A 12744-nucleotide genomic window follows, 5' to 3' on the forward strand; every position below is an offset into this window, starting at 1 on the left:
AACCAAGACACTCATGTAATGGTACAAGATCCCAATGATGAATGTAACCGTATTTTATACCTAAAATGTACCAATAAAGTTAATGGCGGGGGGGGGAGAAAAAGAGGAATAGAGAGGCGGGGAGGAAAGAAGAGAGACTGAGGAAAGAGAAGAGGGAGAGAGAGAGGAAAACAGGGAGTGAGGGAGGAAGGAAGTACATTCAAGAAATAATTTTTTCAAGAATTAAATTTTTTGAGAACTTCAAATTATACCTCTGTTAAAAATATCTTTTTATTGGAAATAACACAGACACTTTTTAATACATTATGTAATTATATACTTCATTTTCTTTGCTTGGGTTTTTATGAACAAGATCTCTCAGTCCAGTAATTCTTCCTTTGGTGCCCACTCACATATTCAGTGAGTTGGGTCTGGGACATAGTTCAGTGGTTCCGCCGCCTGCCTAGAAAGCACAAGGTGCCTGCCTAGAAAGCACAAGGTCCCGCATTCAATCCCCGGTACCACCAAAAACCCCTCAAACAAACATATTCAGTGAGTGGCAAGTGCCCCACCAAATGTCTAGGCACTGTGAAATGTGCTGAGGAATTTTTTAAAAAGAGAGAGAAGGAAGGAAGGAAGGAAGGAAGGAAGGAAGGAAGGAAGGAGGGAGGGAGGGAGGGAGGGAGGGAGGGAGGGAGGGAGGGAAGGAGGGAGGGAGGGAAGGAGGGAGTGAGGGAGGGAAGGAAGGAAGGAACGAACAGGCATGGCTCTGTATTCCAAGAGGACCTCAATCTCTTGGACTACTTTCTTTATTTTGAATGTCTATTTTTTAACATATATACTTGCAATTCATAAGATATACTTTAGGGCCTGGGATTTAGCTCAGTGGTTCCACCACCTGCCTCACAAGCGCAAGGACCTGAGTTTGAGCCCCGGTACCAAAAATAAACAAAAAATCATAAGATATACTTTATTTTCTGCCATACAATTTTTTAGAAAATAGCCTACATATCCAAGGTAAACTGGATAATGAAAATAACTAGGGTTAAAACACTGTTTTCAATGTTAAATTATCAAAATGAGAAAGTGATGCTACCATCTAAATTATTTTGATAACAATTTGAATTTTTAGAGTATAACTTTTTCAAAGACCTGAAATATTTTAATAAAAAGAAAGCACTTCTTTCTTTATTATGTATCAATATGAAAAAGATTACCTGTCTTCTTTGAAAGCTGCCCTTGAGTCATTAGCAAAAGTAAAAATTAAACAGAATCCACAGCCACATCTACTATCCTCATATTAGTCTTTGTATCCTTTCTTTAATGACTTTTGATATTTTCTTAGTGTTTGTGTGAAGATGGACATGTACAACTGAATCTTCTCGTGCAGAAACCTAAATCATCTTTTGAAAAGTTGTCTACAAACTTATCACAGACATTTCCCCTTGTCTATGTTCATGTATGGCTACCATATACATCCCTAAATTTCCATTTATACCTTTCATATTTTTAATGATGATTCATAATTAAATAATTGTAATTTACCTTTAAGTTTCCTTATAAATATATTTAAAAACCATGTTCTCAATGACTGACCATCTATCCCACTTTTGGTTGGGATATAGCATCAACTATTGCTTTTATACAGCATACCAGAATCAGATGATTCTTGGGGGAATTTCATTCAATTTCATTACTTTAAAACTCTTCAATGTGGTTCCAGCCACGCATAGTCATATAGATACTGCTTACTCAAAGATAACTTACTGGAGCTTGTTCACAGAACTAAGCTTTCCCTTGTCTCCTCCCACCCCTTGTCCCCATGCTTCTGTAAGTATTATCCCAAATGCTCTCCAAGACTTAAATAACAATTTAAAAAGACATTTAACACCACAACAGAGAATTTGTTGGCATGACTCGAACAATACGGTTACTCCAGATGCTATATTCAAACTGTATGGGTCCATTGAAAAAATAGATGTAACCTACAAGATAAAGACCACAAGAAAAATTTCAGTTTGAAAATAATAAGGTTTTAATAGAGCTAATATTAAAGATCCAATAGGTTAGAATCCATTTATTTTTAACTTTCTTACTTAGTACAATTGTCTTACATGTTCTATATGTTCTTTGGCCTATTAGTTTGATCAATCTTTTTTTTGGTATGGGGGATCGAACTCAGGACCTTCTGCTTGCAAGGCAGGCATGGTGCAGCTGAGCTAAATCCCTGGACCTGGTCAATCTCAATTAACTTTATAAGATTTTATAAAATAAATAAATGAACCTGATGCTAGAAAAATAAAAGGGAAGGGGAAATAAAGGATCAAAATGTGTTATGTCCATGTACCGATTTCCTACAGTGAATGTAATCATTATGGCAAACGTGTACTAATAAAAGTAAAAAGATATATATTACCTATAGTTTAAAAGGGATGAATATTCCCAGATATCCTTAACTATCACCTAGAATTATTTTGCCATGAGTTCCAGTTTTGATGCTAGAAATACTGATATTAGTCACTTGTTGTAAGATAAGGATAAAACCTTTTTCATAATTAAAGCAAAAAATCATTATATAAGTATGGCAGTTCCAAGTCTTTATATATAAAGTATTCCCCACTCCACCTCTAGTGTGAGTTCTGGCAATATTGCACCTCAGCATTTTTACATATAAATTAAGGTGATTAAGGTTTAGCATCTCATGTAATTAGCAATATTTAAGTAAAATTCTCATTTATTCTAAACAGGTTATTTTTTTGTTTGCTAGTTGTGTAAGTAGTCACACAGAAATGATTAATGCTTTAACTCCTCTACATTTATTAGTACATCTAAGTACTGTATTAAAATCCTCTGTATAGGGCTTGAAAATCAAAGTAATGTAACTATTTACCATTTTTCTCATAGACAGCATCCACTTTATCACCAATTCCTGGGAAGACCTCTTCTATCAGTCTGGGATAGTCACTATCCATGACATGATTAGTATCATCATATCTATTTAAAAAGAAAAGTAAACACTTAAGTAAGTTATATCTCTTAAAAAGTCCCAGTTACTTTGGAGGCTGAGGCCGAAGATCTGCCAGCCTAAGCAATGGCAAAACTATCTCAAAAGGAAAAAAAAAAGCTTTAGGAATAAAACAATGAATATAATGGAACCTTTAAAAATTAGCAAGATTTTTAAAATTTTAAGTGCTCTTAAAACATTTCATAGGATTTACATTACTGAGGGTATAGTGGGTATTTAAAGGCCATCTTTGTAAAGATAGTCACATGCTCATTTCCATGTTACAAATTATGTATCTGTTATAAAAGTACATCATCAAGAAAGTGTTCTTTAAATGAAATAAATATATACATTTGTGCATTGATCAATTATCTATTGATCTCCCACTATGTGTAAGACAACTTCTAAGTACAGTAATGGATACAAAAATATTTAAGGTCAATTCCTGTACTAAAAAGTTATAGGAGCATTTGGTTGTATTAAAGGTAAGAAAAGGAGTACAGCTTTCCCCTTCTATAACTGCATATTTCATACTCCTTTTTCCCTGCCCACAACACACTCTGGCCAACCAACTCATTCTGAAATTAACCAAGAACAGGCTCTCAGAAAGTACTACTATTACTGAGGAGAACTTTTAATGTCCTTGGGGTATGTTCCAACAGGTAGAAAGTAAGAATCACTGAATCATCAAGAAAGCTTAGCCAACAGAAGTTAAGCAAGTTAGGCAATAGAAGTTAAGTGTCATGAGAGCATACACATAAAATATTATCAGAATACAGGAAAAGGAGAGATAACCCCACAATGGAGCGATCAAAAAGATTTTGTAGATAAAATAATACTTCAAATACATAGACTTTCAAGAGGAAGAGATACAGTAAAAGACCTCACAGCAAAGAAAATTTCATAAGGATATTGGAGGAGCATGTGAAACACAATATATTTGAGATATAGTAAGCAATTCATCCTGACTGAACCACAGACTTCTTATGCAGCATGGGGTACATTCATGCACAAAAGCACGCACACATAAATTTGTGTGTGTAAAATACTAGGAAAAAGCTGTCAGTAGTTTTGAGAAGGGTATGAATGTCATTGCCAGAAACAAGAAATTCAAAAGGCGATATATAGGATGTCTGTGTGTGCTTGTGTATGTGTGTGCACAAAGTAAAGCTTACATACTAAACCTTTCAAGTGCTGTGTTCCTACAATACATTGTCATTCCCTAATATAGGCATGGATCTGGGGAAATCTTTACACATGGTTTAAATATTTGCCCTTCAGAAAATTTGACTTAACAAACTATGGGCTTGTCACCTTCCTGGTCCTCTCTCTAATAGATCAGCCAACTCTGCAAACATGTGGAGCCCTTTCTCAACCAATATTTATCTGTACCCATTCTGGTATCCTCTCTAACCACTGAAAATGGAGCCACGTGCAAAATAGCAAAGTGACAAGAAATAGAATCCAGGAGAAAGACCAGGTGAAATAAAGGTGCTAAAGTAGAAAACCATGGTTTTGCCATGATTAGGGTATAATAAATAGCTGAGGAAAAAACAGAATGGCTGAAACAGGTGAGTACTTTGTGAGTTTGTGTGTGTGTGTGTGTGTGTGTGTGTGTGTGTGTGTGTTTCAAAGGGTGTGAGATTTTTAAATACATACTTGAGGGGCTTTCTGAAAAAGGTGACATAGAAAAGAAATAAATGACTGGCATGACATTGAGAGTAGAGACAGATGTTTGAGGCTCACTTTGACCCCATGACACAAGATGGGTCCATGCATTTTACTGCCATACCTCCAGACCTGGTTTCCTGAGAAGAAGAGAGTCTTGCCTGTGTCCTCAAAGTGAACAGCAGCACTTATCTTCTTAATCTCTTTTGGAAATCCTAGTTCCAGTATTTTTTTGGGATAGCCTTCTACAATGTCATAACCATTGAGAGCCCAAAATTTTCTTCCTAGAATAAATAAAAGAAAAAAATGCTTATCCAAGAGACTTTATTAGGACTCATAGATGTAGACATTTACTTAAACAAAGACTATAAGAAATACAATACGAGTGTTTATGATGCAATGCAATGTTTATGAAACTTCAGAATATAAGTGTTTCTCAAAGAAAAAAGTTGGATTTAAATTCTCAATTGTTTAACTATGAATATAGTCAATCAGACATCACACTTAATTTCGCAGTTTATAACTGAATATTGTTTGGAGCTGAGTGGAAAATACATTAAAAGTTCTGTGTGAATAAATAGCACCACAGCAACAGTAAATGAGATTTGAAACTCAACTTTTATATCAGTTAGTAAGTTATTTCTTTCTCTAAAAAATAACTTCATTATAGCAGGGCATGATGACACATGATTGGAATCCCAGATCTCTGTGAGCTGAAGCAGGAAGATCCCAAATTGAACCTCATGGACAAGACAACTTAGTGACTTAGTGAGACTCTGCCTCAAAATAAAAAAGGGCTGGGGATGTAGCTCATAAGAATATAGTGAGTTTAATCCCCAATAGCAGGGGAAAAAATTAACTTCATTGTAATATTATAATAGTTGAATAATAGAGATGATGTCTCAATGTTATGTAAATGTCATTAAATTATAATTATGAAAACACAGCAAAAATTTGGAATATTTTCCATGATTGTATGTCAAACAAACAAGTAGAATATAAAAATTTTATTTATATTTTTAAATTAAGCAAGTACATGCTGGGGATTTAGCTCAGTGGTTCCATTGCCTGCCTTGCAAGCACAAGGTGCTGAGTTCAATCCCCAGTACCAAAAAAAAAAAAAGAAAGTACAAATATGTATTCAATATGATGAAAGACTAGAAAATAAAGAAAATTAAATAAACTTATTTACAGAGAGGAATTACAGTTAATATTCTTTCACTTTTCCAAAGTATACATTGTTACATTTTCTCAGTAGACAATTTTTAAGAGAAACAAAAAACCCTGAAATGACTGACATGAAGCAACAAATGGATAGGATAAGTAATAATAAGACCTTTTACATATCAAATGTAGGGTATTTGGTAGAATAGTTTCAGGTGCTTTCTGGTTTTTGTTTGTTATACTGGGTTCATAATTTAGGTATATCTTTACCAATGATCATTTCATGAAATCTTTTGGAACAGGAAGTTAATCACTTTCCTTACCTATGGAAGCCTTACCTCTAAAGATGAAGATACGGTCATGGGAAGGATGCTCGTATGCAGCATCAATACGGTTCGGAAGTTCTGGCCAAAATGATTTTGTCAAAAACAGCTCTGCATCAACCTGCTGAGGGTGCAGACGCCAGAAGAATCTAATGCAAAAGGAAAAATAGAGATTTCTCTATCACATTTTTATGCTCAATGTTTCAATCCTGCTAGCCACCTCTCTCCACGTCACTGAAGTTAACACAATGATGCCCTGGCACCTGTGAAGGGTTTTTGAAAAATCCATATCCCTTTAAGTTCTGGTTATAACTTGTGACTATCCTAATGGTTGCTGAGGATATACAAATTTGAAATGTCACAAAACCTTTGTAAAGGCTCTAAGTCCTCTTTGGGTAGAGATCATACTTTCTTCAATTTTATACATCTTGCAAGAAGGAAATGTGCCAAGCACTGTGTTGGGCTTTAGGAAGAAAACACGAGTTTCACCCACTCTATTTTCAGCAATCTCATGGCCTAGGGAAAACAATATGTGAGAAAATGCCTGGAGCACAAAGGAGTTAGTCAACAGAGACAGTGGGGATGTTATTGAACCACACATGGAGAAGCAACGAATGAATGAACAGATGAATGAATACATAAGCATAAGACAAAAATCTAGGGCCAGAGATTTAGCTCAGCGGCACCGCACCTGGGTCGCAAATGCAAGGTCTTGAGTTCGATCCCCGGTACCCCCCCAAAAAAACCCCCAGAAATCTAGAAATTGAAAATTAATATTTCCTTTTTCATTATCTATAGGTTTAGGTTTTAAAGTCTTCTATCTCTCAAGTTCTAACATATATACCCAGAATCAAAGTCTTTCCATGCCAAAAGACACTCATGTGAACATCTATGAGTAACTGTTTACTAATTAATTCCTTTTAATATCTGTTTTTCAAATAAACTGTGTTTCTATTTTGCTTTGGTATTTTTATAAGAGAGACAAAGATTTAAAGGAAGGTGCATAGTGCTAAGATTATCCACTAAAAGTAAGATTTTACCCATCATTTATTTGACTTGAAATATGTAAGTAAACTGTCAAAAGTCTAATATTTTTGCTGTCAAGCTTGGAAATTTTACTAGTATTTTGGCAATTTGTAAACATGGCTTTGCAAATTATTGTGCAGAATTCATGACAGAATCTCAAGAGTACCTGTCTTTAAAGATCATTGTTTCTCCTCGGAGACTGGTAATGGCATCAAGGGATAAGGCGGGATCACATTTGTCTGGAGTTTTGGGATGTTTAGGGTTGGGATCTTCATCTCCTGGACCTGTGGTCACGAAACGAATATGAGAAATTACCTAGGGTGACCTTCCTGATGACATGAGGTATAGACAACAGGTTGATCCTATTAATAGAGAAGAGAGGGCCCCCTCCAGGGAGGTCAAGAAGTCCTGAGGCTCCTATGTACAGTAGAAGCACAAATGCCCTGTAACACTACTTTTTTCTTCCAGCATCACCAAGATCTTACTGAAGGACTATTTCCAAAACTCCTTCAGATTTTGCTGAACTATAAATTTAGATTTCTTGAGGTTGATCTCAGAAATAGGAGAAAGCAATAAACAGAAAACTTCCCCTCACGCTCTGGAGAAAAAACATTCCTCTTAAAGACATTTCTGACGGCACATGGTCTCTGGGGGAGTTGTCATCTTGGCTTCTTTACTTGTCTATTTTACCAACTGTCAACATCAGCTGATGTTGCTTCACCAGTTTGCCACAGTGCAGCTGCATCTCAGTGACAAGTCAGCAGCTCTGATGTGACTAGTCACATGTTTTTAAGTTTTACATCAGCTCACATGCATGCACACAGGGTGTATAATAATCCTCTACTGCTTTTACTGAGTTCCATCACCAATCCCTGCATCATAACACAATGCAAAAAAGAAATGCAAAGGAAAATTTCCATTAACACCTTGAAGTTCATGCCCTTGCTTATGTCAGCTGTAATAGCAGATTTAAATCCAGATGGGAAAATGATAGTTGAGACAACATCAGCAAGTTTTTTGAGCTCTTTGCTCCAAAAATGTTTACACTGATGACTGTACATAGTGACTTTAATTCTACTTATGGCAGTAATCCATAAATAAATGTTTGAGTTGAGGTTTAATTATTTTGTAAATATTATTGAAAACTTGGAGGGAAGAAAAGAATTTCTTACACATCACTGAGGATATTGGTTAAAAGTACTAAAGGCTACTTGAGTGATTTCTACTCTGGAAAATTGGAGTGGTTTTGATTTAGAAAGAAAAAAATGGCTAATTTTTCCTTAGGTTTTTGTAACAAAACACAAACAGCATTATTGGCATCAGTAAATTCAGAAGTAATTTAGGAAATAAATGTATGTTTTTCTGCTTACATAACTAATTTTATAGCTGATTATATTCTGCTTTTATAATTGTCAAATTAAAAGTTACCATAGAGAGACTGAATCCCTTGTACATCATCATCAGGAAGCATAAAATGGCTTTTGCCAGTGTAGGTATAAATGGGAAACATGAGAGCTCCCGGGTCCTTGGAGTGGTCAAGACCTAAGGAGTGACCCAACTCATGGGCAGCAACAAGAAACAAGTTGTAGCCTGTAAGAAAACACAGAAACAATGAGAAAAGGTGCTACAATGACCAGTTAATGAAAGAAATATTATTTTCTCTGTAATTCTTTTCCATCATTAGCTCACTGTTTTTAAAAATTAATATCTAATTGCATGAAGATTCAAAGTCTGGACTTAATTCTTATTATTTATTTTTCTATTTTATTATAGCTGCCTATACAATTAGTCAAATACCTACAGCACTATCAACAGATTGTTGTCATATAACTAGCAATCAATAAGGATTTGGTGTAGAGACTGTAGAACTCCTGATTTGCTCTTTGTAGTTTTAGCCCAGGTGAAGAAAGTAGACAGAGATGAACTTGAACCTACAGTAGGGAAGTCACACAGGACTGTGCATAGCTAGGGTGCAGCCTAGATCATCATCCTTGAGGGCAACATTCATAGTGATAATGACCAAGTGTGGAGGATGCACTACATAGAGTCTCTGGGTATGTACGTGGAAACAAATTCCAGCCAAGTTATTCTTTCCAAAGTTTTTCTGGATGTTAGAGTTTAGAAAACAGAAACTCTGGGAATGATTGGTCATCTTTCCCCTAGTCTAGAATATGACTATGCTATTATATTTACATTGTTTCCTTTAGTCATTCTTTCTACCAATTTACTGGTGTTTTAAATTACAAGAAAGAATAATGGAGGATTCAAATAAGATACATAAGCCAATAGGGATATGGTTGCTTCTGCTTAGACCACATAAAAGCTGGAGCCGGTGGTTTTAGTTTGACATACACTTTTTGTTGTCATAGTTTATGCATGAAGAAAATGAACTAACTTAGCAAATCTTACACATCACAGGGCAATCAGTGATCATATGACTGAGTGATAAGCAATTCTTTACTGAAACAACTAGTAATGGATACCATTCTTGGCCTTTAGCTGAAAATTTAATCTAGATTTATTTGCGCATGTTTTCATTTATTTCAATTAAATAATTCAAGCCTAGTATTTATAGTAACCTAACCTGAGGATTACTGTGATTCTAGTTTAACCTTTAAACATATTATTCTTTCTTCCTAAAACTATCCTTACCTATGAAGTACTCAGAACATGAATATGTAAATTCTCACCTTTCCCTCCAAATATGGATTTGAGGATTTGGAACTGAGGCATTCATTAATCATTTAGGACCCAGTTTTACTCTTAGGAAAAATAATGACTTTTATTTCAATAAAAATTGAAGACTGCCTCTACTTGTCCTAACTAAAGATCTATCCAGTTCTAAAGTTAAATCCTAATTGGGGCAATCTAGGGTTTTTCTTCCTAAATTAACATCCCAATTAATTTGGGCCTTGAAGATTCAACTGCTAAATTAATTCATTCAATACTCACTTTTGTTTTACTCTTACAAATAAAGTCTTCATCTTATCTATCTCATGCTATTTGGATTAAGACATTATCTTGATTTCCCAGAGTGGTATTTATAAAGTGAGGGCTACAGACAAGACTGAAACAAGTAACTCATGCAACAAGGGACAGAAATTTGACTGAACTTATGCCATTAATATTTCTGCCAAGGAAAATCATTTTGATTCACATCCGATTCAGTTATGAGCCATAGATCCACCCTAATTTTATATATACATATATATATTTTTAACTATACTTCTTCAACATGCCAAAAGATAATCCACAGTAGCAATATCTTAGCTGACAGCAAAGACATTTTGGCATTACTTCAGAGTTAATATCATCTAAGCCACAATGATAAATTACTTAATTAGACTGTAGACTGTATTCATTTTTAAAGTTTAACATTGATTTGTAGAAATGTCACTTGTGGAGACAATAGCAAGTATAAGATAAACTGATATTTTAGAAAATATAATCAAAAACTAAATATAATTTAGTTTTTAAAATATAATTTACTTTTAAGCTTCTTAACTTTGTACAAGCAGGTTCACTATCTAACCTAATCCAATAATCTGAAAATTATATCTTCATAATAAATGTTACCTTTGGAACTATTTGTCCAGTATTCATCATCATCAAAATGGGCATCTCCTCCATAATTTGGTCCAGGAGGAAAAGCATGGGCCAGTAGACCAGAGGGTCCATCAAATGGGTAGAAGTCACCATGCTCTGCAGACAAAAGCAAGAGTAAGGATCTAAGTATATCCAGGAATACTCAGCATGGGGGCTTGGTGAATTTTCATTGAATGCTGTAAATGTAATGAATATCTGAGAATAAATTCTAAAATTTGAGTGATTAGAATATAAAATGTCTCAAACATAATTCTGTATGAATACCTTTAGTTCCAAAAGAGATCATGATATCTGCAGTGCCTTCATGGAGTCTGGTAAAATTCAGAGGGGTCACACTGGACCAAACTTTTAAAGCTTTTTTGAATGCTTTTTCCACTTCAGAATGAGTCATATCAGGTGTATAATTCACAATTCTATTCAACAGATGAGGTTTCAATTAATTTTCAAAAGGCTAGAACTATTTGAGAATATACTTAGCTATTTGAGAATATACTTTCTTGGAATGTTGCTTGTCAACTCAAAATGCAAAGGCTTCTTTAAAAGTTCTACTACAGGTAGAATTTATTAAATGTGATGCCATACAAGCTTAAAAAGACAAAATTTTAATCAGACATTTGAACATCTCTAAATATCTACATATACGTCTTCATAAATGTAAAATATTCAGGTGAATAATGCAACTTATTTTGCATGCTAAAATTTTGGGATTATATTAGTACAGCCACATTAAATAGCTCTGTAAAATTTCTAGAAAGCTTAGAACTCTCCAAGCACTATTATAAAATACAACTGATTACTACATTTGCAAATTTTCTTAAATCTACTATTACTTCTATTTGATATTATTTTTAAAAGAAATACCTTGAGATTTTTGCTGAAAAATTATGCTGGCTTAGTGTTATAATAACAGATGCTATAAAACATTCTCACTAACAGCATTAAAGCTATTCAACTTGACCTCCAATTAAATAGTTCAGGCCTACTTAATATTTGACATTTAATACTGGGAGGAAAAACTAAAGAATATTAAGGAAAACTAGTCTATGATTTACCTGTAAGTTAAATTCATTTTGGACCATTTGAGAGTTCGAGGGAAAACGTTGTATTCACCCACATCGGGGACCCCACATCTTGGTTTTTTCATGATATCTAAGGTGTTATCATCAAGCTTTCCTGTCACTTCTAAGCCAAAGAAAGACTGCATTTCTCGGAGCCTATCAACCATTGAGCTTGCTGCGTTCTTCTTCAAGATGCCCGCAAGATTCACAGGATGATAATATGATTTCAGGTAGCGCTAAAAAAGAGACCAAAATGATCAGCTTTTAAATGAAAAGGGAATTAGAGATGTACCATATCATCAAGAAGGGCAAGGGACTCTACCTCTGCAAACTGGAAGTCTTCTTCAGACAAGTCCTCCTCATCATCACCACTGGGCAGGGGCAAGCAGCGACAATGAGTCCAGCTCAAGAAGAGGAAGGCAGCCAGGACACCTGGGCGCATCTTGAATGGTTGTGCCTGGAGGCTGCTGCCTTTCCACTGGCACTACCTTTGCTTTTATAGGACTGCGGTGGTGAGTCATCACTAATGGATACGTTTCAACTTCCTAGTGAGTTGAAGGTAAACATGCTTACAAGGCAACTTTTTTTTTTCTCCCAAGTGTGGTTTGTGGCAGAATTTGAGGGAAATACAAAAATGAAGGCATCTCTTGTTTCAGCAGGGTCTCCAACCCCATCTGGCAAAACAAATGGCCTCAGCATATTTATGGATACTGTGGGAAGAAGCAGAGAGTAGTAAATTTTTCACGTCACTTGGCAAGAAATAATATTTTCTTTCTTTTAGAAAGCAGATACTTTGACTTCTTCAGATAAAAAGAATATTAAAGATGGTATATTTGTGTCCTTAAAGAGAAACTTAGTCCTGCTTCCAGAATGCTTGTGGCCGGGTGAGCTCTAAACTAAATTTTCTCTAGAGCAA

At 35.1% G+C, this 12744-nt stretch overlaps 1 protein-coding gene across 1 annotated transcript; it reads right to left on the reverse strand.

Annotated features, from left to right (window-relative positions):
- Nucleotides 1-250: 250 nt before the first annotated feature.
- Mmp13 (matrix metallopeptidase 13) lies at nucleotides 251-12294 on the reverse strand. The gene is made up of 10 exons (XM_004874024.3): nucleotides 12151-12294; nucleotides 11823-12064; nucleotides 11035-11183; nucleotides 10741-10866; nucleotides 8593-8754; nucleotides 7331-7448; nucleotides 6154-6287; nucleotides 4776-4935; nucleotides 2870-2973; nucleotides 251-1964 (listed from the first exon to the last, which is right to left on the reverse strand). The coding sequence occupies exons 1-10, from the start codon at nucleotides 12268-12270 to the stop codon at nucleotides 1864-1866; spliced, it is 1416 nt and encodes a 471-aa protein (XP_004874081.1). The 5' UTR covers nucleotides 12271-12294; the 3' UTR covers nucleotides 251-1863.
- Between the last annotated feature and the right edge of the window lie 450 nt (nucleotides 12295-12744).

This window comes from Heterocephalus glaber, unplaced genomic scaffold (assembly GCF_053883595.1).
Source record: "Heterocephalus glaber isolate CG9 unplaced genomic scaffold, H.glaber_assembly_v1.0 deba00001429, whole genome shotgun sequence".
In the NCBI taxonomy this organism is placed as follows: domain Eukaryota; kingdom Metazoa; phylum Chordata; class Mammalia; order Rodentia; family Bathyergidae; genus Heterocephalus; species Heterocephalus glaber.

Bases quoted from the DNA above. Each gene is read 5' to 3' on its own strand.
- Mmp13 (XM_004874024.3), bottom strand. From the start codon at position 12,270: ATGCGCCCAGGTGTCCTGGCTGCCTTCCTCTTCTTGAGCTGGACTCAT. The intron at 12,065-12,150 runs GTAGAGTCCCTT...TCTCTTTTTTAG, and splicing joins AAGACTTCCAGTTTGCAGAG to CGCTACCTGAAATCATATTA. The intron at 2,974-4,775 runs GTATGGCAGTAA...CTTTTTAAATAG, and splicing joins TCAGGAAACCAGGTCTGGAG to ATATGATGATACTAATCATG.